At 41.3% G+C, this 22,113-nt stretch overlaps 2 protein-coding genes across 3 annotated transcripts in view; one reads left to right on the plus strand and one right to left on the minus strand.

The window, feature by feature from the left end:
• The window catches only part of LOC103388629 (uncharacterized), a 143,259-nt gene that overhangs the window by 28,009 nt on the left and 93,137 nt on the right, over nucleotides 1-22,113 (minus strand). The gene's annotated exons all lie outside the window — the stretch shown is intronic.
• The window catches only part of zfpm2a (zinc finger protein, FOG family member 2a), a 118,635-nt gene that overhangs the window by 18,534 nt on the left and 77,988 nt on the right, over nucleotides 1-22,113 (plus strand). For both annotated transcript variants that reach the window (XM_025061870.1, XM_025061871.1), the window contains exon 2: nucleotides 13,945-14,103. In XM_025061870.1, coding sequence (XP_024917638.1) covers nucleotides 14,067-14,103 — 37 coding nt within the window. In that variant the 5' untranslated portion in view covers nucleotides 13,945-14,066. The remainder of the gene's footprint in view (nucleotides 1-13,944; nucleotides 14,104-22,113) is intronic.

A 22,113-nucleotide genomic window follows, 5' to 3' on the forward strand; every position in this document is an offset into this window, starting at 1 on the left:
GTATGACCTTTTCTAGAAATCAGTTTTGTAATTTTGTAAAAACATGGCAGTAAATCTGAATATGCTTAACCTTTCAGAAGTCACATCGGTTTATTTAGATTCTGTGGCCCAAATACCACAATGTCTGTGCTGCTGATTATTTTTTAAAGGCATTTCCCTGTTTCTCATCTCTCCCAACTCTACATTTGGAAGGTCTGATACTAATTATGTCTCACTTCCAAAAGGTGAGAAAAAACAGGATTACGACTTTAAAGTCAGCCTAGCTCGCCTTTGACATGGCACTTTACAAAGGGAAAGAAAAATCACACTGCATACCTGATCTGTGAAAAAAAAGTCTTTGAAATGGATTACTGGGTGGGATCCAGTCTGGCACAAGTCGTGGCATTGATGGCACAGCCCCTGGGCAACAGGGATACTTGGCCTGGACAAGGCGATTGCTGCGGCCCTATCAGTGGGCACGGGACCATCCTGTGGGAGCGCCTAAGCCCTGCCTTCTGAAGAAGAACTGATGGGGCTGGCAGCACATATGGGCATGCTAGGGGTTTTATTTCAGTCAGAAACACCCCCGATGTTATCGCCTCCAGTCGCCTGAACAGCAGCATTTGTCGAGGCTAAAGGACGGGATTGTGCATTAAAGTAAAAGAATTCAAAAACAAAAACCTCTCTTCATTGTTTAATTTAAACCATTTTCATAGGTTTTGACATACAGTATGCTCTGACCCCGCACCTTCATTTCCACCATATTGAGTTCAGCTGTAAAATTACACCTAATTGCAAATTTTGCATCTGTCTTTTATGTGCAAAAACATATGCCTATGTCAAGTGGCACTGGTATCTTCAGCGTGGTTATTTAAGACAAACAAGTTGACAGCTTTCAGAATGGGTGAGTTTGATAGTCATCCACAGGGTAATGAAGCTTCCACCTTTGATGAGAAAGTTGAAAAGAGAGTGGTTCACTGTTGACTTGGCAGAACATTAGACATGACTGCAGGCGAGCAGGCAGGGGCAGGCGAGGGATCGAGCTGCGTTAATAGGGCTCGTCTGGAGGTGAGGAGAGCGATGCATGCACTGAACTGGAGGTGTGAGCAGGGTCTGCCAGTACATATCTTTTGTCTTTCATTATCTTTATTTCCTTATTATTTTAAATGGCTGGTCTGTGTGTGTGACTGAGTGAGTGAGTGTGTGTGTTTTCTTCACTAGAAGCTTTTTTGATATCCATTAAGATTGGAGCTTCATTAAAAAACCTCAGACAATGGAGTGACTTCTAATTAAGAAGCGCCGCATCTGGCCCCTGGCACCCTATCCCGTTGTTCCATCTATTTTGCTGGGGAGAATTCATTTGTTTCTTAATTAAGAAAAACACCAATAGCGTGAAAAATCTGCTTATGGTACCTGAATCCTAATTAGTTAAATAGTGAGGGGAAGGGGAGAAAACATTCCAGTAGCCCTAGAAATGAACCTGGAGCTGATAAAAATGAACTAACTAGCCTTGCATAAATCGGAGCTGGGCAGAAAGTGTAGCCATCATTATGGCTAAGACAATATGCAAACTATCTTCAAAGAAATCAAATTGCCAGAATGTTTTCATTTGCATGTATTAACCATTAACATAATGAGGAGAAGTGACATTGGACCCGGATTGTGTGTCTGTTCGGATTGATAACTCTGCTGCATCTGCAAATAGTCTCCTCTGCAAAATTATGCTAGCAGTCAAATCAGCGTTGAACTGTAGAAGGAGCGGGAGAGTGATGGAGAGAGTGAGTGAAATGGAGGGACAGAGAGAGAGTAAGAGAGAGAGAGAGAGGGAGGAAGCCTTTGGTTTTTTTCCGTTTTATCAGGGAGCTCTGTGCAAACCTGCTGCAGTGTTGAATCAGAGCCATCATCCTCTGACAGCTATCCTTAAACAGGAAGCGGCTGCGAGTCATTGTCTCCGAGGCTCTGTGGAATGCAGCTCAGTGGACGTGTGTTTCTCTTCTTGTGTACTCTGCTGTGTTTAGGGCACAGGGACGTGAGGGGAGGTGTCCACGTGTCCACTGTGCTGGAGATGGATCATGAGTGGGCACACTTTACCCCCCTCACCCTCCATCCCACCCTCCTTGGTACATATCGGTCTCCTGCACACACACGCTCGCACACGAACTCGTGCCTACACACGTCAACTTCCACCTTTCAGTACGTGCACACGCGCACACATCCGAGTGCTTCAAGGATACCAAAGGCTCACTTATCTGTTCTGTAAAGAATCACCGAGGCCCACATTGGCGAGTTGTTGGGCAACCTGCCAAATCCACTGTGTGTTCTCCAACTGCAGGCGTCGTGCAAAACACTGAACTGTCTTCGATATTCAAAAAAATAATTTTTCAAGCCTGCTATTTCCCAGGATCAGGCTCTTGGGTCAAATTATTCAATTAAGTGTCTGTTTATTACTGATACCATAGCTGGGTGGCGGCTCTACTTATCACCTTTTTTGCAGATTGGTGTTCTCACAGAATACCACCATAAAGATTGCTTTGGCTGTAATTAAAATGGCACAGAGACAAATTTGGTGCAGGGGCGAAGACATGGGGAAATGAAGGAGGTAGGCTGGAATTGCAGGGGCTATGTTCTGTCATGCGGTGAAAAAGTTGAGGCTGTGAGCAGCAGTATTGTTTGTTAGGTCACCAGGAGCCACAAAGGAAGGAGTTTAAGGTGGAAGTAAATGCTACTTTATAGTGGTGTAATTGTCATCGTGCTGCATTTTTGGTTCAAGAAAAATCAAGTATTTTCTGTGTTATTGTCTGTCTACAGCAAATAAACATGAGTTAGGACTGCTGTTTGGTGCAGAGCTCATGGCCTAAAACGGCAGCCAGGCTTCCATCCACCCGTCCCTCCACAGGCCTGTTTGTTTGATGAGCTATTGGCAGGCGTTATGGACACGTGCTCCCATGCCTCATGGCAAGTCTACCTTTTACCGCTTTTGACTCCAGAAGCTGTGCCCTCTCAGGGGAAAAAAAAGAAAGAAATCAAAGCATTAATAATCTGAGGGGATAAAGCCAAACAGAGAGAGAGGAAAAAAGACCTGAGCGACTTTGGATTTTAACTCAATCCTTAAATGCTCACTGACACAAATTTGCATTGTTATTGCAGATAGCTGGCGATGTTTTTACTTGGTTGTACATTTTTTTGTCAAATATGTAAAAAAAATGTAAACCCGGCCTCTAACGATTCCCCTAATGACGCCGATCTTGCTTTTCTTCCTCGGAATCGCGTCTTAGCTGGCTTCTGAGCGTGGGGATGTCTGATATCTAAATATTAAAAGGAGTTTCAAGCTCATCTGCAAATGTGATTTGCACATATCACACTTGTGCAGTCGTCAAGCTGCTCCATCGCCAAGCTTCTGAGTGAAGGAGGCTGAGGAGGGGCGGGGGAAAGAGAAAGAAGAGGTAGAAGGATACACATATGGGATACTATTGATATATTCCACTTCTGACCTAATTTAAAGCTCTGCCAACGTGCTCATATGCATACTGTACATTTACTAAATTAAAGGCTGTAAAGCTTGACGTCTTCACAGGGACAGGTATAAACATCATCGTTGTCATATTGCACCACCAGTAAATATGATAATTGCACCATGCTGTAATGGAGCACAAAAAAAATTTGGACATCATTTTGATGCCTGAGGGACTCAGGGGAATGTCCTCCAGAATGAAGGTGGCCTATTGACATGCCATACACGCCAAGATATAATTATTGCCTCCCATCTTTGTTCACTCCCCAGCTCTCTCAAAGCACCAGTAATTTCCTGGTGATATTTTGGTGTTATTTACGATTAAGTTATTCTCTGTAGACCTCGGTGTTACAACCCTCTGTCACAGAAATTAAATAAAAACTAAAAGCTGCAATTTGGTGGTGAAGTTGAGGTGTTAAAAAGAAATTTAGGAATTAATCTGTGTGACACATTTGAAACATAGATAGATGGCAGATTAGCTATTGGTCAGATTTTTTTCTTAATTGTATTTTTTATGTAAAACTAGCAAATTCTTGGTTCCCGTTAAATGATCGTCCACCTGATGAAATAGTGTAGGTCAGTCAATATGATGCTCACTGTATCACTACAGAATATGATACATCTCCATAACCTACATTTATCTGTTATCCACCATTAAAAAAAATATATATAAGTTTGTTACTGTACAACTGCAGACGATGAACAGTGTGACTTTTGAGAACCTCATCTTAAATCTAAATTTTTGGTGTTGGCGACACACACAGTAACTATTCCATTCTTTAAAGATTCTAAAGGTTTTCCAAGTGTCACCACCAGGTTATCTGTGGAGGACGTGTGTGATAATAAGGGGCAACACACCAGAATATCTTCAGGGTGAGCATTGTGTAGTGCTGCAGTTTGTTGTCATGATAATCCCCCTCATTTGTAATGTCAGGATCAGCAGGTTGGGGCTCTCCACTTGCCTGCCGTGTCAGGCTGGGGACTGGTGAGGTGGATTGTCATTTCTGAGGAAATATTTTGACAGCGCCTTCACTTTACTCACATGCTGCAGCACAAAGGTCAGAGCTGTGCCTCTTCCATTTACTGCATGTGAAATTTACTATGAGTGAACACTCAATCCCTCAAGAGCAGAGCTCTCTCTCTCTCTCTTTCTCCCCCTGTTATTGCATCACTTCCCCTCTCTCCCATTCAACGTATTAATCTTTCTTTCTGCTGCTCACCGTTTGACTTGTGTTTAGAGGATAGATGTTAGGGCCGGGCCCACACACTGTTTATAAAAGACCCCCGCGCCCAGGTAACAATTACAATCCAGCTCTAAAATCGGTGAAATTAAAATAAAGGCATGGCTCCGGCTGCCTGATCTACAGCACACGCTCCAATTAGGGCATGGAAACAACAGCCAAGCATCCCTCCCTTCTTCACTCCCTTCCTTACTCACTCACCGCTGCCTGATATCGCTCACACTGCCGGGTTGTTTTTCAAAAACATAGTGTGGTATGATTGTTGCAAGTGCACAATGTCTCAATGGTGTCGCTGTCATCCATTTTGCTGTGTGCTCGGTGCCACTCCTCAGACACCCAGGCAGGTTATGTCAACCAAGTAAGGCACTTGTCAGCAATACAAAAAGACATTGTTGCTGCTGCATTGTTACCTGCTCTGCCAGCTATCATATAGAAAGTGATGGAGCGACGCTGTTTTGGAGCACGGTGCAGCTCCACAGCCCCGGGGGTATTATGGGTGTAAATCTCCCTCGTGCAGTTCTGCTCCAGGCCAGGAAGAGCATCATCATTAGCCAGAGCAGATGGAGGGGCTTCAGCTATGTTTTCCTCTCTCTTCTGTCAGACTATACTGCTGGAATCTGGTTTGATAGCATGCTGCAGGATAACAGGCAGCAACAGCCGAGCCCAGACAACGAATGATGAAATCCACATGAAATTAGATGAAAGTTACAAAACACACAGAGAGAGAGAGAGGCCGTCTGATTCATCATTTATGTGTGCAGTGTTGGTGGATGATGATGTGTAGGTATTCATTCAATATTTTTGTTTAGGTGGAAACAATGAATCGAACACCTTGATCTCACTGATATTATTTCAAAGCCTAGTGACAAAAGCTACATTTAAATTCTTTAGGAAATTAACTGAAAATCAGCAGAACTCTTTTTGTTGGAGGTCAACATCTAAACCTGCTGAGCATTCCCTTAATGCAGCACAATAACTCAAACAAATGCAGAAATGCAAATAATACAGGTTGTATATATGATTTTACACCATTAGTCGGAGACAATAAGTTAATGCAGTAGTTTGTGCAGTGCTGGTTGAGATCCTGCACCCTACTCCACATTGGCATATTAATAATTAAATATTGTAACTCCTCCCAAAATACAATATAATTTAATAGAAAAACTTAATGAAATGAAATCTATAGTGTTTAAGATTAAAAATTTAAATATTTAAGTGCACCAGACCAACATTTTAGGTATAAAATGATGAGCTTTATTCCTAAACACACATTTTAATAAATGTGTTATTAAAATTATTTTTTTCAGCTTATTAATTATAATTAAAGGTACAGTTTTGTATTTTTTATCTGTTATATAGGAAATGAAGCAAATACTTTTGAGATGAGGAAAAATAAAACATTTGTATATTTAAAAAGTATCAATGAAGAAGTCAGTAGAATGCTGTAGAGTGGATGTTTACACATTATTTTAGTTTACAACAATTTACCTCAAAACCAGTGGATAAAGGCAGGACCTTATTTTAGGGGGGAAAAAAAGAAAAATAGCTGCGATCATAATGTCGTTTTAACAAATCCAGATAATCATCTGAGCCCCTTCTCTAAATTTAGAACATTAGAAAATTATACTTGAATTTTGTTGTGTCAGAACAGATATCCTATGACCCTACATATATATATATATGTATGTGTGTTTATATATAATCCAGTTTTACCAGTAGACTGGCAGAGTTAACCAAGATGATAGAATCGTGTGACAGCTGATGTCAAAGCCTAAATCAAACTAATCAGTACAAATATGTATCAGTCCAGCAGCCACATTGAAGCTGCACTATTTCAGTTTGCTAGGGCCTTCCACCCGGGAAGCAGTGGATGTGTGTGAATATGTGTAAGTGTGTGTGTGTGTACAGCTTCGGCAGAATCGTGATCTCCCTGCAAGAAGCTTCACATGGCCAGATCAAGAATTAGGAGCGAGACTGCAGAGGAGAAACGAGGGAGAGAGAGAGAGAGGGAGGGAGGGAGTCAGAGAAGGAAGCCCCTCTCAGTCTGTGTTTTAAAGGACAGTGCTTTGAATGTCATTTGACAATTTCCTTTTAATTAGAACTAATTTACAGAAAGATGCCCACCAGCTAATCTTTACAGGATAATTAACTTCTATTTTCTTTACTTTTAATTAAAAAGTGGAAAAGATTTGGCTGATCCATAAAGAATTGTTCTTTTGAAATGTTCATCAGACTTCACACTTCTTTTGGCATTGGTAATATTTAGATGATATCTTCGGCTCACAGTCTCCACTGACTTATTGCAATGATTTTTTTTTTTTTACCCCCTTATCCGTGGTATTAAGAAGTGGAACTATCAATAGTAGAAATAGGGACCAGAGGCAAATTAGAATTGAATTAATGAAGAATTTTTTTGCAAAGGAGCCCCCCACCCCCACCCCAATCCATCACAATACTGGAATGAAATTGACATCTTAGATATATCCATTTCATAGAAAATCCTTGATGGAAAAATATTGTTTTATCTACATTATTTGATACAGTATTAATTATTTCATTTTCTCAGGGCTCCTTATTATAGTCTTTGAAATGATGCCTGACTAAAAGCTATTTATTACTGTGGCAGCTTCAGCGTTTACCACGCTGCCATTTCAGCCATCACACTGAGGCCACAGAATGTGATGAATGTGATGATTTTTAGGTTAAACAGCATTGTCTTAGTAAGCAGCTGCTGCCTCCAAAGGATGAAAACCGCATGAGAAAAGTCTCTCTCTCTCACTCTTTCTCTCTTTTTTTCATACCGCAGTTAGCAGCCTCCAACAGACTTTTTACTTAGTGGAGATAAAGTGAACCAATATGAGGTGAGCGTGCTGTAGACAGAGCTTCAGCAGACAGGCCAGTGGCTGAAGATGGATGCCCCCACTTAACCATGATAGCTCCCAGGAGGAGACTCACTCAATGGCTTCATTAAAAGAGAACATTCTAGTGAAAAGCTTTGCTTATAAACCAGTAATTAAGACCACACATATTTTACCCGCTTTGTTTCAGCTGTCACGCCCGGTGTACAGGCACATGGTCAAATTTTATTTCCTTAGAAGTAACTGAATGCTGCTAATATATCACTCACTACGGAAAAGACAGAAGCCTGTCTGTGACAAGAAGATCCCACATCCTGTTGTCTCAGCGGCGTTTTAATCTGTCTGTCAGTCCCATAAAGCAAATGTTGGCTTCAACTAAACCTTATATTAGTTGGAGAACAAACTGTGTGACTTTTGTGGACCGAACATTGCACCAGTGTCCATGTGGGGATTGCTGTGTGTGTGTGTGTGTGTGTGTGTGGAAGTGTGCTAAAGCTCCAGAGAGAAAAGTAGAAGCAGCAGAGTGAGGCAGGACCCAGAGAAACTGGCTGGCATCTGCTGAAGCCCTCGGGCACGCTCAGAGGTGCCTCCAGCATTTTAATGGCATAGTCAAATGCCAGCATGTTTTCATGCCATTCCAATTCAAATTCATTGGAAAAAGAAGTAAGCGCGCGTTATTCCCCGACCGACAGTCCAGACAGAAAACACTGGGCGCAACAACACATAATTTAGCAAGTCTGCAAACACTCGGCGAACAAACAGTTATGTCTGAGTCGAGACAGATCCTACATAGTTATGGTAACAGGGTTTGGAAATGTGGCCATAAATGCTGTTGCTCCAGTAGACGGTGATGGTGATACTGTTGATGGGTGTGTCCTGGACTGTACCAAACCTAAACATACACTGATGGTTTATCACAATACATGATGTCATCACATGTCATCTCATCAACTGAAGCTTTACAGAGAAGACCGAGTATCTGTCTGTGTGATTTTAATCTTTCCTCATAAGTCAGGATGCTGAATAGTTCAAATCCATTATTTCGCTCTGAAAACATTATATTTGTAACAAACTCTTTTCATATTCTGTATTACTAATCCATACCAGATAAATTACAAATTGAACAGCCTCGTAGAATATACTCCCATTACACTTCCAGTCTTACTTTTCCTCCGTACCTACTTTGTTGCATTGTGTGCATTACTTTGTGAATGTAAATGGGTGAGCGCAGAGATCTTTTTTCATCCACCTTTAACAAACCCACGCTTCCTTTTTTGCCCTAATTTCCATATGAGCATTAGTTCTGAGTTTTTAAGCAATTTGCTGACTGTTGATTGTAAGTGCCCAAATTTAGGAAGGCGGCCATTTCTAATCAAGAGAATTACATTGCTTAGCAACTAGAATATGGAGTTAAACAATGCCATTGCTTATACTTGGTCACAGACTGCAGCTCAGAGCACATCAGTCTCCACTGAAGCTGTTCCACACTCCTCCCAGCCGCACGCACAAACACACACACACACACACACAGAGAGAGAGAGAGAGCCATTCACAAACGATATACACAAATGGTAATTTACTTTTAACTCGTGTTACGGCATTAGCTTCACATTTAGTTTAATCACAGTCTGCAACATGGTTAAAAAAAAGTCTCTGCTCTTTTTTTCTATCGTTTGCACAGAGCGAGGAAAAAATGTTTGAAATGAAAAATTCCTTTGAGTGTTCCTGTAGCATATTAAGCCATTATGGGCTGCGTAAATGGTATCTATTTCATTACAGTGATCAAGGATTAAATTAGAGGCTTGAGCCCTGTAGCATATACACTGAGTCTCCTCTAAGGCTGTGGGAGCCCTCTGCTTCCCAAAGGTCATTAGAGCGGAGGAGAAAGTATGGCCCCTGGTCTCTCCTCTCCTCACTTGACTTTCTCCTCCTTTTTCACTCTCTCACTTTCCTCATCTTTTTTTTCCAAATGCAATTTTAAGAAAATGACATACACGTTCTTAAACAGGCAATTAAATTGAAATTAGTTGTGATGTCTGCAATGATGGCTTTTAAACTGTACACAAGAAAAACGTACCAAGTCTTCCAACAATACACAAGTCCTGTTCTGTCCTGTCCTTGTTTGCAAAATGCTCCACCTTTAGGGGAAGCTCCTTTCCTACCCATATTTACTTCTCTGCAGAAGTTATAAGATTCCAATAGTGCATGTGTTCACCTGGAAGTCAGAATCAGTGTTGGCACAAAGGGCCAATCACAGGGAGCAGAGCTGGCTGGGCTGAGCAGCCAGGTCCTGTTGGATTTTAGGGCTGCATTATGCATTTGTGTTTAGTCTCAGGTGCTACGTTTTATCCCCAGGCCAGCTTGGACACATTTTCAATGAGCCGTTTGGATGAAAATGTGTATAGGTGGGAGCAAAAAAAAAAAAAAAAAAGATTTCCATGCTCATAGAGATCTGCCTCTTTGTTCTGTCAGATTCAATTACCTCACCTCTAATTAGGGACCCATAGAGGAGGCTGGGTTTGTGATCCACACATCACACTGTGGAGCCTGCTGATAATGCAAGGTATCGCTATCACTGCCCGACCACCAGCTCACCACATTGCGGATGACATGAAAAAGCATGCCATGAAATTAGCAGTCGCTCCTGCGGTTTTGCTCACATCTGTTTAGCGCTCTACCCTTTTTAAAGCTAGTCTGTCTTTGTGGTTCAGTCCACTGATGCTCAGACCTGTGTGCTTCTCCTGCACATATTCTCCCACCTCTGTCCGTACTCTCTCCTCTTCCCTGCTCCCCATCCTCTGTGAATCATTAATCCTCTGTCCATCACATGGTCTCTGACTATCACCTCATTTCATAGACTCACTGCATGGGGCATTACGGCGTATTCCCTCTCCAGAGTTCCACTCTGCATGGTCGATCTCTATCAGACGAAGGGCACGCCACGAACAAAAGAGCCACTGTGATCAAGCTTGCAGTCAGCTACCAATGTCTCTATTAGCATTGGCTGTTCCTGCTGCATGACTGAGTCACAGGATAAAGAATGGGATGATGTGGATGAATCAGGTCAGAGTGGAGGGAATGGGTGATGACTGGTGAATCACAGACACCTGTGCACCGAGCTGGAATAAGAAGAAGTTTCCTCCTTATTTTTTTGTGCATTATATTTTGGTTGAAAAAAACATAAATGTAATGATTTAGATATTTGTAGTTGCAGTTTCTTTGTTGTTATGATTCAACAAAGCCTGGTGTCCACCATTGTCAGTGGTAAGATTGCCTATCATTCTATGGGTCTAGGGTTCAAATCCACCAAGCCCCAAACATCAACATAGAAGAGGAGGGGAGTTTCAGGAAGGACTTAAAACTGTGCCAAATGGCTTGGATGTGGACAACTGCTGTGGCAGAACCTGAGGAAGGGACTGGCCGGAGTGAGAGAGAGTGCATTATTAATCTGTTTAAGTGGGAATTCTAATTAACTTAAAAGTCATTTTCTTATATGAAATAAACACACATATATATAGGGAGGGAAGGATGGAAGACAAATGTGAGACCATAGCCTCATAAAACATATTCAGTGAGAGCTGTTGCTCATAATTATGTAAATATATGATCAGTGGGATTGTATAGAATAGTTCATGCAAGAAGAAAAATAAAGAACAAAAAGCCATTTGAAAGCATAAATATAAGGGAAGAGGCTTCCTTTTCTGTGAAAATGCTGTAAAGGTTTACGACACCCACTCAGAGGGAAAATGAAACATGCAGTTGCTCAAATGTATAAAAACAGCTCTACAGACTCCCAGAAGATTTCCCTATAACTCTTCAAAAATCTGTGTTTACTCTGAGCTGCCACCACCAGAGTCACCCTCCTTTTCTCAAATGCTTTTTTATTTAAATTTTCTTTTAATTTTTTTCTTTTCTTTTTTTTTTTTTGCTGCATGCTGTAATGAGACTTTAACTTCTTGCTGCTCACTGATGACGTCGCCATGACTGTGGTGTCATTGACCATCCAAACTCCAGAGGAGCTCCCATTCCTCTGGCCCAGTTGGACTACAGACCCCTATAGAAATGCACCAACAGGAGCGGGTCACATAGTGAATGTGACAGGACTTTAAACAGTACACAACTAAATATAGCAGAAACACCACTATCAGAAAATGAGTTAGGAGTGCGGTGCTGGTCGTTTAGAAAGTCATTATTCTTATCATTGCTGTCTCTGAAATAATTTCAGGTTCTCCACATGCAATGAATACTGTATGATATACTAAACATGTAAATATGCAAACACTCTAATCTACAGCATCCACTGAGGACTAGCCATCAGAGGGCCTTTAATGTCTCTGACTGGGAGGAGCATCTTGGTTTTTTTTTTCTCCATATTTAGAAAGACCTTCAGTATCTCAGTATCAGTTCAAAAATGCTCCATTTAGTTACTATCAGCTGGAGTGGGGAAGTGAGATGCCCTTATTCTGAGTCTATTAAACCTCAGCTCTATCTCATCTTATCTCCCTAATCTTTGTGTCTTATTGACCATGAAGTTTATCTTTAATCTCGCTTTCCGCTTATTATTACACAACACTGTAGGTCTATTTTCTATGGTGCATCGGCGGCGCTGTATTCGCCCGCAACAGAGAGAAGAATCGTTTAGTAGTACACACAGTTCTTATTCAGCTGTGTAATGGAATGTGTACCGAGCGTGCGTATAGAAATGTATTTCCTTGCTTTCTTTCACACCACCTTCAATTGGCCTGGCAGCCCTGCTTTTTAACAGCAGTCATACAGCCTCCCCTTGATACTGTGATATTTATCTGCCAGTATCATCTTAAACGATGGTAGACTCATCCAGTCACTTCACGCTTCACTTGGCTCCTCGGTGAAATCAGCTGAAGGCATCAGATAAGATCATAAAAAAACACTGTATCCTAATTTAAAGGCAGCCCTCTGCCTCTACAGTGTCTAATGGAGATCCGTGCGCTAATTCTTTTAATGTGGGGGCTCTTGCAGATGCTGGCTTCTACAAAGGAGTCATTTATAAGACTAATGAAAAGAGCAGGCAGTTTGTGGACATCAGGGGGGTCTTTTATGAGGTTCAGCCAGGGAAGAAAGAGAAACAGCAGAGGCACAGCAGCCCCATTTTCTGAACTGAAATTATTGCTTTATTAAAGCTAAGGGGCCGCCCCCCCCCCCCCCCTTACAATAGAACAAACACGCTGAAAGGTGTCAAGAGGATATCAGTGCACGCCGTTTGAGCTCTGGGATGTGCCTCTGACATAGCTCACGCAAGACAGGCGCAGACGCAGAGAGCCTCCACATCTAGCAGGCAGCAGAGGCACAATATTTGATATGATTATTCAGTTTAAACACAGCTCATAATACCGAGTCGACAACCTCTGTGACTGTTGTATTATTTTAGCTGGGAGAGTGTTATTATTTCCAATCAGAACTAGCCTTAAACTTGAAGTGTGAGCGTTAATTCCCGCGTTGACATTGGAGACATGTTTTGGTTGAAAGCAGAGGTTTGCAAGATCCACATTATCTTAATAACATTCAAATGCCTGGTGAGGTGGGTTTTTTTCCAGCTAATACAATTCAGGTAGCAGTACAGTAATTCCATCAACGCCCTTGATTGAAGTAAAAATGGTAATATGTAAATAGCCAAAGAGATGTACAGCTACGAGCAAAAGTCTGAAATCGTTTAGATTTAAAGAAATAATATTGCACAGAGAGGGTAAAAATTAATCACACGGAAAAGTGTCTCCTTTAAGATTGCACTGGTGTATTACCCTGAGGCATGGAATGTAAATGGAAAATCAACATTGTACCCTGTGATAAGGCTAACAAATTAATAAAAGTATTTTTCTTTCCTCCTCCTATGATGGTGCCTGTATGAAAAGTCTGGAAAAGGAACTTTTCTCCCCCCTGCCCCCTCCCATCCCGAACCCCCTCCGTCTGTGTAATGTTTTGTTTTGCAGGTAGCAGGATTAACATCTACGCTCACCTTGGCTGCATGTCAGCTTGTTTTTCACAGAGCACACACTCTCTCAGGGTTCATTTTATAACGGCTGTAATGGAACATAAAATATAATGAAAGGAAAATAAAGGCGGTATGAAAAAAAATTACAATGGAAATATTTTCTTCATTGGCATAGCGGAAAATTTGTCTATTTTAAATGTCCACTCATTGAATGCCGTCGACGGTGCGATGCTGTGGGAGGACTATGAATAACTTTGTAGTATCTTAACAAAAGAAACAAGGAAAGTTCTGTTTTTTAATGAAAGCCTGCAGGGTGTGATGAAACTGCTGAACATATACCTTTGTGTGTGTGTATGTGTGCGTGTATGTGTGCGTGTGTTCCCTCAGGTCCTCTTGAAGATGGCCTGGAGGAGGAGGAAGAGGAGTGTGTCTCTGAGGAGAACGAGCTCCTGGCCAAAGAAGAGTTCACGGCGGAGGAAAACTTTACTGCTGAGTTTGAGACAGAGAACATGAGCTGCGAAGACATGGAGTACTTCTGCAATAAAGGTGAGTACTTTGTACAGCACGTACTCTGTGACGGACACCTCTACCTGCCTAGCGACCGAGCTCGGTTTCAGACCAAACCTGTTACCGCTCATTTTGTCAAAGTCAAACCTGCACCTGTCAGCAGCAGACCTGAAGTCAGACGGGTTTCTGCTACATCCTCAGCATTTCAAACGATGACAGGCGCTCGATCAAGAAGAAGCAGAAGTCGTGCATCCAAACATCTCACCCTAATACAATCATTTTTCTCAACAGCTAAAAAAATGGATCAACATTGTAGACCGTATATAAAGCCAGGATCTGAAGCCAATCAGAGCAGCAGAAATAACATCAGCACCACAACAGAGCAGCAGTGTTTTTTCCTCAATGGCTAAGATTCTCTCCCTAATATTACCTTCAAAATATATAACTGTAATGTTTTGTGGAATACAAATATCATCGTTGCCCCCCAGTGACAAATGTCCATTTTCTCTCTGTCCTTGGTCAAATTACGATCAATCTTTTGTGTGTGTGTGTGTTTTTAACTGTTTTTACTGCAGTAGATGATAATCTGTGTCGTCGCAGCACCGTTGAAATCAGTCACATCCCAGAATTAAGAGCAAAAATATAGCATTGTTGACTTTCAGAATAAAACAGGTGGCTGCCAAAAAACACAGCCCCACTTGATGAAAAATAGGCCAACTTGTTTTTCTTTTCTGTTTTTCCTCCGTAGAGCATATTTATCTTTAGTTTTACTCACCTATTTTTTTTTTTTAATTTTCAGCCATTCCTTTTCTCATAAATCAGGTTGGAAAATGCGAGACCTACTGCAGGACTCTGCCTTCCAAAAGCAGGTGTTCCCTTTAATGCTTTTTGCTGGGACAATATGTTGATCAAGCACGGTGCCAGGAATCAAAAAGAAAATTGACTCCTGCCATTGGCAGTTAATACATTTCTTCAACTCATTCAAATCAAAGCTGGCACGGCTCGTGGCCACTGGTGTAGGTGCAGTGAGGTGAGAGAATTCAGTTTGATACTGGATCTCATCGATTCACTCGGGATCCACAGTTGTTTGATGTGGGACAGGGATGGCGTTGGCAACAGCAACACTCCCTCTGTGATTGTAAAGGTGAGCTACAGTAAATGGGTGCACTGTAGCTCTGTCAACGCTCAGCAGCACCTGCTACTGCTCGGAGGTCCAGCTCTGTAAAGCATCGCCAAATGCGCTAACGTCGTCTTTGAACTGTGTTCCAATTAGATTGCTTTTTTTGGGGTGTGTGTTTTGTTTCATTTTGGTCACAGAACACCACGACAGGAACTAATTTGTGATCTGCTCCAGGTTACAGTGTGAGGATGACAGACAGATCCCTCTCACTACCTCAGGTTCCTGTACGTACACTCGCCGGCCCGCGGACGCCTGGAATTTGACTTTTAATGAAGAACCAGTGCTTTGAATCTTTTTACAGTACTCTCAGAGAGGAGAGTGGTTTTAATTTGTTTTTCACACTTTCAAACTGATTTTCCCTGTGGGATTTAAATATTCCAAAAGGTAATAAATAACTTTTGTGTTTTAGGAGAGTTTTGCCCCAGTTATCCTATCAATAGAGTTTTCCTTTTGTTCTCTGCCAACGCTAACCAGAACAATGGTCTAGAAAATGTAATTACCAGCTACACTTTGTTTGTTTTACCCTTGTCTCCATCCTAATGTATTCTTACACACTTATTCACACTTCAAAGTAGAATGTGTGGTCTTATAAAAAGCCTTTTGGCCATAAAACACAAACACATTTGTGACAAAAAAAGTACAACTTCTGCCAAAGACCTTCAAAGCCGCGTGCTATAGATAAAACAACTGGCTTTAAAATCTCTGTTTTAACCCTAAGTACTTACATGTCAAATACTACTCTTAACATAGCCTTTTTTATTACTTACTTATCAAAGGATAGAGTAGCTAAGTCTCTAAATGCCTTCTAAAACCCCAATAATTTGCGCTCCATATGGCTCTTTTTTGAGCCACATTGTGTGAAACCATCAGGTGTTGCATTTTCCCCCTGCGATTTCCTTTCTCAATTTGATCTCCTTAAAACTAACGCTGCAATGCCGTAAATTTACACCATTTATGTGAATTTGACACGAATTAAACAGGACACAACCCTGGCAGCATTAAATGGTTTAAAGTGTGTTATTCCTCATCTAAGGAAGGGGGGACAGAGAACCCCTCCATTAACTAAACCCTCTCAAATGTGATGGCATGCCGTAATTAGCCCTGTGCAGAATCGGATGTGGATTTTTAGAGCAGCCACTCATCCCATGGCCTTTATCTGCCGCTGCTTCACGGAGAACACGGTCTCCTGTGTGAGGTTCCTTCCACTGAGCAGCGACTCTCTGGTCTTAGCTTAGCCTTGTATCTGCGTAGTCCCTTTCTGAAATGGGCTTGTCAGGGGGACCTAAACCCTCCATTAAAAGTTTCCCACCATAATAGGTATTAAAAAGCTGTAGCAACACAAAGAGGAGTACCAATTTTCATTAACATATGAAGCACTTATTAACTTTGATCAAGAGTGCGGTAAAGTAGTAAAGCCGCTTAAAGGCACAAAGGTCAAGAAGTTGAATGCCACCAAAGACTCAGCCTTTTGCCTTAGCCTTGCAGCTAAAGGGGGGCTCCGCAGATAAGTGTGTGGAGCACCTTGATGTCCCATCGTGGTTCTAGACCTAGTTTGTCGTATGTGTGTGGTAGTGACCTGCAGCTCCCTGCAATTAATCAGTACCTGAACATGGAAGGTATAAATAAAGTATGTTCAGTCTACATGAGTACATTTATATTTAGGTAGTTTGCGTGGTTATTAGTTAGCCTGCTCATTTGAATTTTAGCAAGCAAAAAAGTGTGGACACCCCTGCTCTAGACTTTTTACTAGTTCCTTAAAGTTACATTATTTTCTTGTCCTTGTTTGTCTATTCAGGCTTTTCTGTCAACGTGGTAATTTTAAAGTTATATTTTTGGATCACTGTAAGTCTTATAGCAACCAGATATGTGTACTGTTAGTTAAAGAATTGAAGTGACATCACTGCACCAATGAAATCTACATAATTAATATAGGTTATGTTTCAGTAACATATGCTCTACATACATCTATTACATTGTTCTTACAAATAATTTCTGATATAATCAAATAAATATCAGTAAGATACAACGACATGGGCAACAAGGTATTTCTATTTTAAACAATAATAAACAGTGTGGGTAAAAACGAAAAACCTTGAATTAAAAAAAAAAAAAAAACACTGCTCCAACACACCAGGAATCAGATGAGTTTTGTGAACACAAAAGCCTCAAATCTGGTGAAATGACCTTGACCTCTGTTGTAGTTTGAACAGAATTTTACATCAAGCAAACTCCTACTCAGTCAGTTTCAAAATTTAAAGAGCTCGGTTTGACTCCACAGCAAGGATTTATTCTCCATTCACACACCTGACGCCATAGTTGTAAAAAAGGAAGAAATGTTTTATGTACGATATACTAGGAGGTTTTTGTGAAATTGTGAAATTTCACCTTGCAGACACAGCCTCTCTTTTATTGTTGGCTGTGAAGTTCAGCACAGGGTGTTTCCACAAGCTGTTCCCTCGCCGTGTTCCAAGTGGTGTGTGATGACAAATGACTTCCTTAGTTAGCTCTGACACTGAATTTACATGTCATTTCACGTGTCTCAACTCGTAGGTGTAAAACACCTCTTTTTTCACTAGTCAGAGTGTACAAACGGTTTGCAGGTAAACTGCACGCTTCTGATGTCATTGTGTAATTGTAATTGTGTAGTGGGAAAAAGAAAAAGCACCAACGGCAGCTTCACTGCTCATGTTAAATTTCAGGATAACACTGCAGCAGGCCCAAACATTTTCTCACAGTGGAAGTGACAAACAAAAGCTGAGTCCATAACAGACACACCTTGTCCTGTCAAATAACCCCCTCAGTGGTTCATTTGAACTGCAGCCGTCAGAGCTTCACACTAACAAAGTGAAAAGTGCAGAATTAATTATGCCACTCTTTGTGTAACACAGAAGTAATCACAATCTCCAGCAGTAGAGGAGGAACATCTCCGTGGCTGTTTTGCCACAGCTGCCAGTGCCCAGAATGGCAAATGTGGAATTTTAATGCACAGTTGATGCTGGAGAATATGGGGAAATGCTAATTTGTGGTGCGATAAGATGAATCGAGTCATCCCTTTAGCCCCATTTGACTCAGTGGAGGAAATTAATCATTAATGTTTGTTAAGTATGACAATCTAACTGGGCCAGATCTACATGCTCAGAGACTGAGGCAGAGCGAGATAAAGAGCCGGGCTGCAGACAAGGAGGAAAACTGCCAGATTCTGTAATGATGGGAATTTATTGGCATTTAAAGAGACAGTGGCAGAACATTTCACTAATAGCCTCGCTCCATTGGAGTGCTCTGTGTGCCACAAAATTGCAAGGAATTTGAGCGTATTTTTCAGATAGCAGAAAAGTCTCACAGCTATGCTTGACTTTGGTGAATAAGGTTGCTTCCTGGAATCAACTTTATCTGTTGCAGCACAATCTGCATCAACAAATAAATAAGCAATATCATGTGACAAGCACTGCCAGTGCTGTAGGGAGGACAGGCCTTGGCCCGATAACAGTACACTCTAAAATCATCAACCAAAGGTCAAGCAAAAGGACAATTGTTTAGGGTATTCGATAAACGCAGCATTGCGGTAAAGGTGCGATGTGTGTGATACTGCAACATCTAGTGGAGAGGTTGTATGTTTTGTTTAAGTACAGCTAACCTCATCTCTCTACAGGGAATGGAATAAAGTACATCTGCTTTTCTTCACATTCTTTATCATTTGCAATGTGTAAATTGAGAATATTGTAGTGTAGCTGGAGCAACATTTGCAAACCTGAAGATACTTGATTTGATCAATGAGATTAAAAAAAATGTCAAAGGAAGACAATTAACAATTCAATAATAAATTACCAGTACAATCCCATAAACCCCAGTGAGACCTAAAGAGACATAAAATGTAGCCATAATTGTGGCCTGTCTTTAGAACGAGTGGTTGGGATTAGAGTTCTCAGAGCTCCTTAAAGTCACGTGCAGCAGATTGACATTTTCAAGGGCTTCTTTGGTGGATACAATGCTAAAAGGGATTGAAAAAGCCAATATGACTTTGTTGCTACCTTGCTCGAGGAACTGTTTGTGTAAATCGCCTATAAGCTTATTGACCTGAACGTGTGGCACACTGCGTGTGACTGTGATTTGGCTGGAGAGCTGTCCTTTGATAGAGCACAGATAGGGCTGATTTTAACAGCTCACTGGCTCCTCGTGCATGCCCGCCAACCTTGCACCAGCAGCCCACATCACATCCCCAGCCCTCCATGTCCCTTCTGTTCTCCCTCAGTCGCTCCTCACTCAACCTGAAGTGTCTCATTTTCGACTGCACAAAAGGAATCAAAGCCAGATGAAAATTATGATGTAGATAATTATGTGAAGGATGGTCACTGACAACCTGTCTTCCTTGATAAGAATTTAATGGGTGTTCATCCCACTGCCTCGTAGAGTAAACCTGTAAATATAATGTAGTGCCTCGGTTTATTTCCGAAAAGGTCAACACTTTCCTTCCTTAAAACTAGGTCTCGCTATTTTTGTGTTTTGTATTCCCCTTCATAGTTTGTAGTCTGGGTTTTGTCAAACTGTGCTGTCATCAAACAAGTGCTGCTCCAGCACTTCTTCCTTCCTCTGTTCTGCTTTTTGCTTATGACATTTGTGCAGAAAACTTCATCAAAGCCCTGTGACATTGTTCCCTCGCGAGGTTGCCTGGGTGATTGTATTTAAAATGCATTGCAAAGTGCGTTAGATAGACGGCAGAAAATCCTTAATCGCTGCTTAATTAAGGAATCATCTTGTAGCTTCGTTTCCAGGGCTGTAATTAAACACTTCCACTACGTTTCGTTACAGGGCTTAACATGTTCGCCTGAGATCAAGGTAGTGCCTTTAATGTTATCTCTCCAGCTTTTTAAAACTCGGCTCCGTTGAAAGGAACTGTTGATACAAGCCTTTGTTATCCTCGTCAAAATATGAGCCTCGTATGCTAAGGAGGTTTTCCAGGCCCACCAATAAATACTGGGGGAATTTAGTTGAGTGAGCGTCACTATAATACAGAGAGAGAGAGAGAAGAGGAGTTGGGGGAGCAATCCCCATCCCAAGCAGACGCTTGCATAAGCAAAACTAGGTCATAATGACCTCATGGACTTTAAGTAGGACATTTTTGTAAACCTCCCCATAGAAACACTTTTTAGACATACATGCCTTGTTTTGACAACAATTCTAACTTTTTTTTTGAAGAGGGATGTCCAAAAAAGCTACACCTGCAGGATATTTTTGGTGGATGTGAAACTAAGGGCATATAACTGGAGTCCAAATAAAGTGCATGAGTGTGCATCCTGTAGTTGTTGCTGCAACACTGACGATCAGTGCAGTGAAGTAGTCACAGTTAGATGTGATCATAATCAAACTGAGAAACAAATGTGCAATGTGTCATAGCATTTCCCAGTACAAAGTCCCAGAGCAGAGATACAGAGGGCACTGGTCAGGCTGCAGTCAAGAGAACAACCAGAAAAGGAAAGAAAATCAGCTTTAAAGGTGTAGCTGCATAGGATTAATCCTTGAATTTAAGAGTCAGTACAATACACAGATAACTGCAGTACTACAAGTAGCAAAATGTGTTGAATTTGATGATAATTTAACACTATAACAGTGAATATTTTTAATTGTGATCTGAGAAACCAGGCAAAAAATGACACAGTGATCCATAACCGAATCATACGAGTGTACTTGCAGATGAAGAAAACTTCAAAGTTGGATGCTGCAATCCTATTTGGCAGTAAACCTACAGTATATTTTTCACTCATGCATTATCCTACCTGTTCCTAACATGTATGACGTTTTCTTCTGAAAAGACTGAATATAAATAACAGTACACTGAAGAAGACCTGAACACACAGACCTGCGTTTCTAGTCATGAGCTCTTGGTTTGCACTGTTTATCTGTTTAACAGCTGAAAGCTTCCATTTGCAATTTCAAGGTTTCCTTCTGTCCAGGTCTGCTGCTCCACCAGCGCACTTTAATGAACTCATTCTAGTCATTGCATTACATGTTAGGTGCTTTTTTGGTAATTCAGTCACTCCGATACCCGTTGTACAGTGCCACTGTGTTTTTCAATGACATTAAAAGCTATTCTCTATTCTATTAAGGAACCAAAGCATTAGACGTCTTATCGTATGTTCCTTCTTCCTCTAATCAAACTATTGACCATGACATCCAAATGTACCACTGCCAGCGTTTTCTATCTCTCTTAAGTGTAGTAATCCACTGTCCTCAAAAGTTCACTATTGGGTTTAAAACATCAAAGGTTGGAAAACGACACATGGTGACAAAAGTGAAAGAAGTTTGCCTCCAAAAAAACGACCAATACTTCCCTGAAGCAGTTCTATCAGAGTGTGGAGAAAGAAAGTTAGTGCACCCACTGTGTCAGCCACATCCGATTTATTTAGAGCACCACACCAGGGACAGCCACAAAAAAAACACTGATTTATGTGTTTGTAAACTTTGAGTACAAACTGTGCTTTCTGAAGACATGCGAAATTAATTTTAATATTTTTAAATTAAGTGCATCTACGAATACTCAACCGGTTCTCCTGTCAGAGTAATGGCTGCACACTTGACAACAGGGCCTGTTTAACAGAGTCTTTGTGCACTTACATCCAGGAGAGAGATCCCTGAGCGTGGTCTGTGGGAGCCCCTGGACTGTAAATCAGCACTACATCCCATAACATGCATTCTATCTCACTCCACAATAGATCAAAAGGTAATAAATAGCCACCTCTCCTCCACACACTGCTTTCCTTCCTGTTCCACTGGGTTTCCTCCTGTTCAAGCCAGCACTCCTGGGAACTCCTTTCACATAAACGTGTGCAGCTGGATCTGGTGAGCTCACACTAAATGTACATCTACAAAAACAA

The sequence above is a fragment of the Cynoglossus semilaevis genome, chromosome 13 (genome assembly GCF_000523025.1).
Source record: "Cynoglossus semilaevis isolate Cse_v1.0 chromosome 13, Cse_v1.0, whole genome shotgun sequence".
In the NCBI taxonomy this organism is placed as follows: Eukaryota; Metazoa; Chordata; class Actinopteri; order Pleuronectiformes; family Cynoglossidae; genus Cynoglossus; species Cynoglossus semilaevis.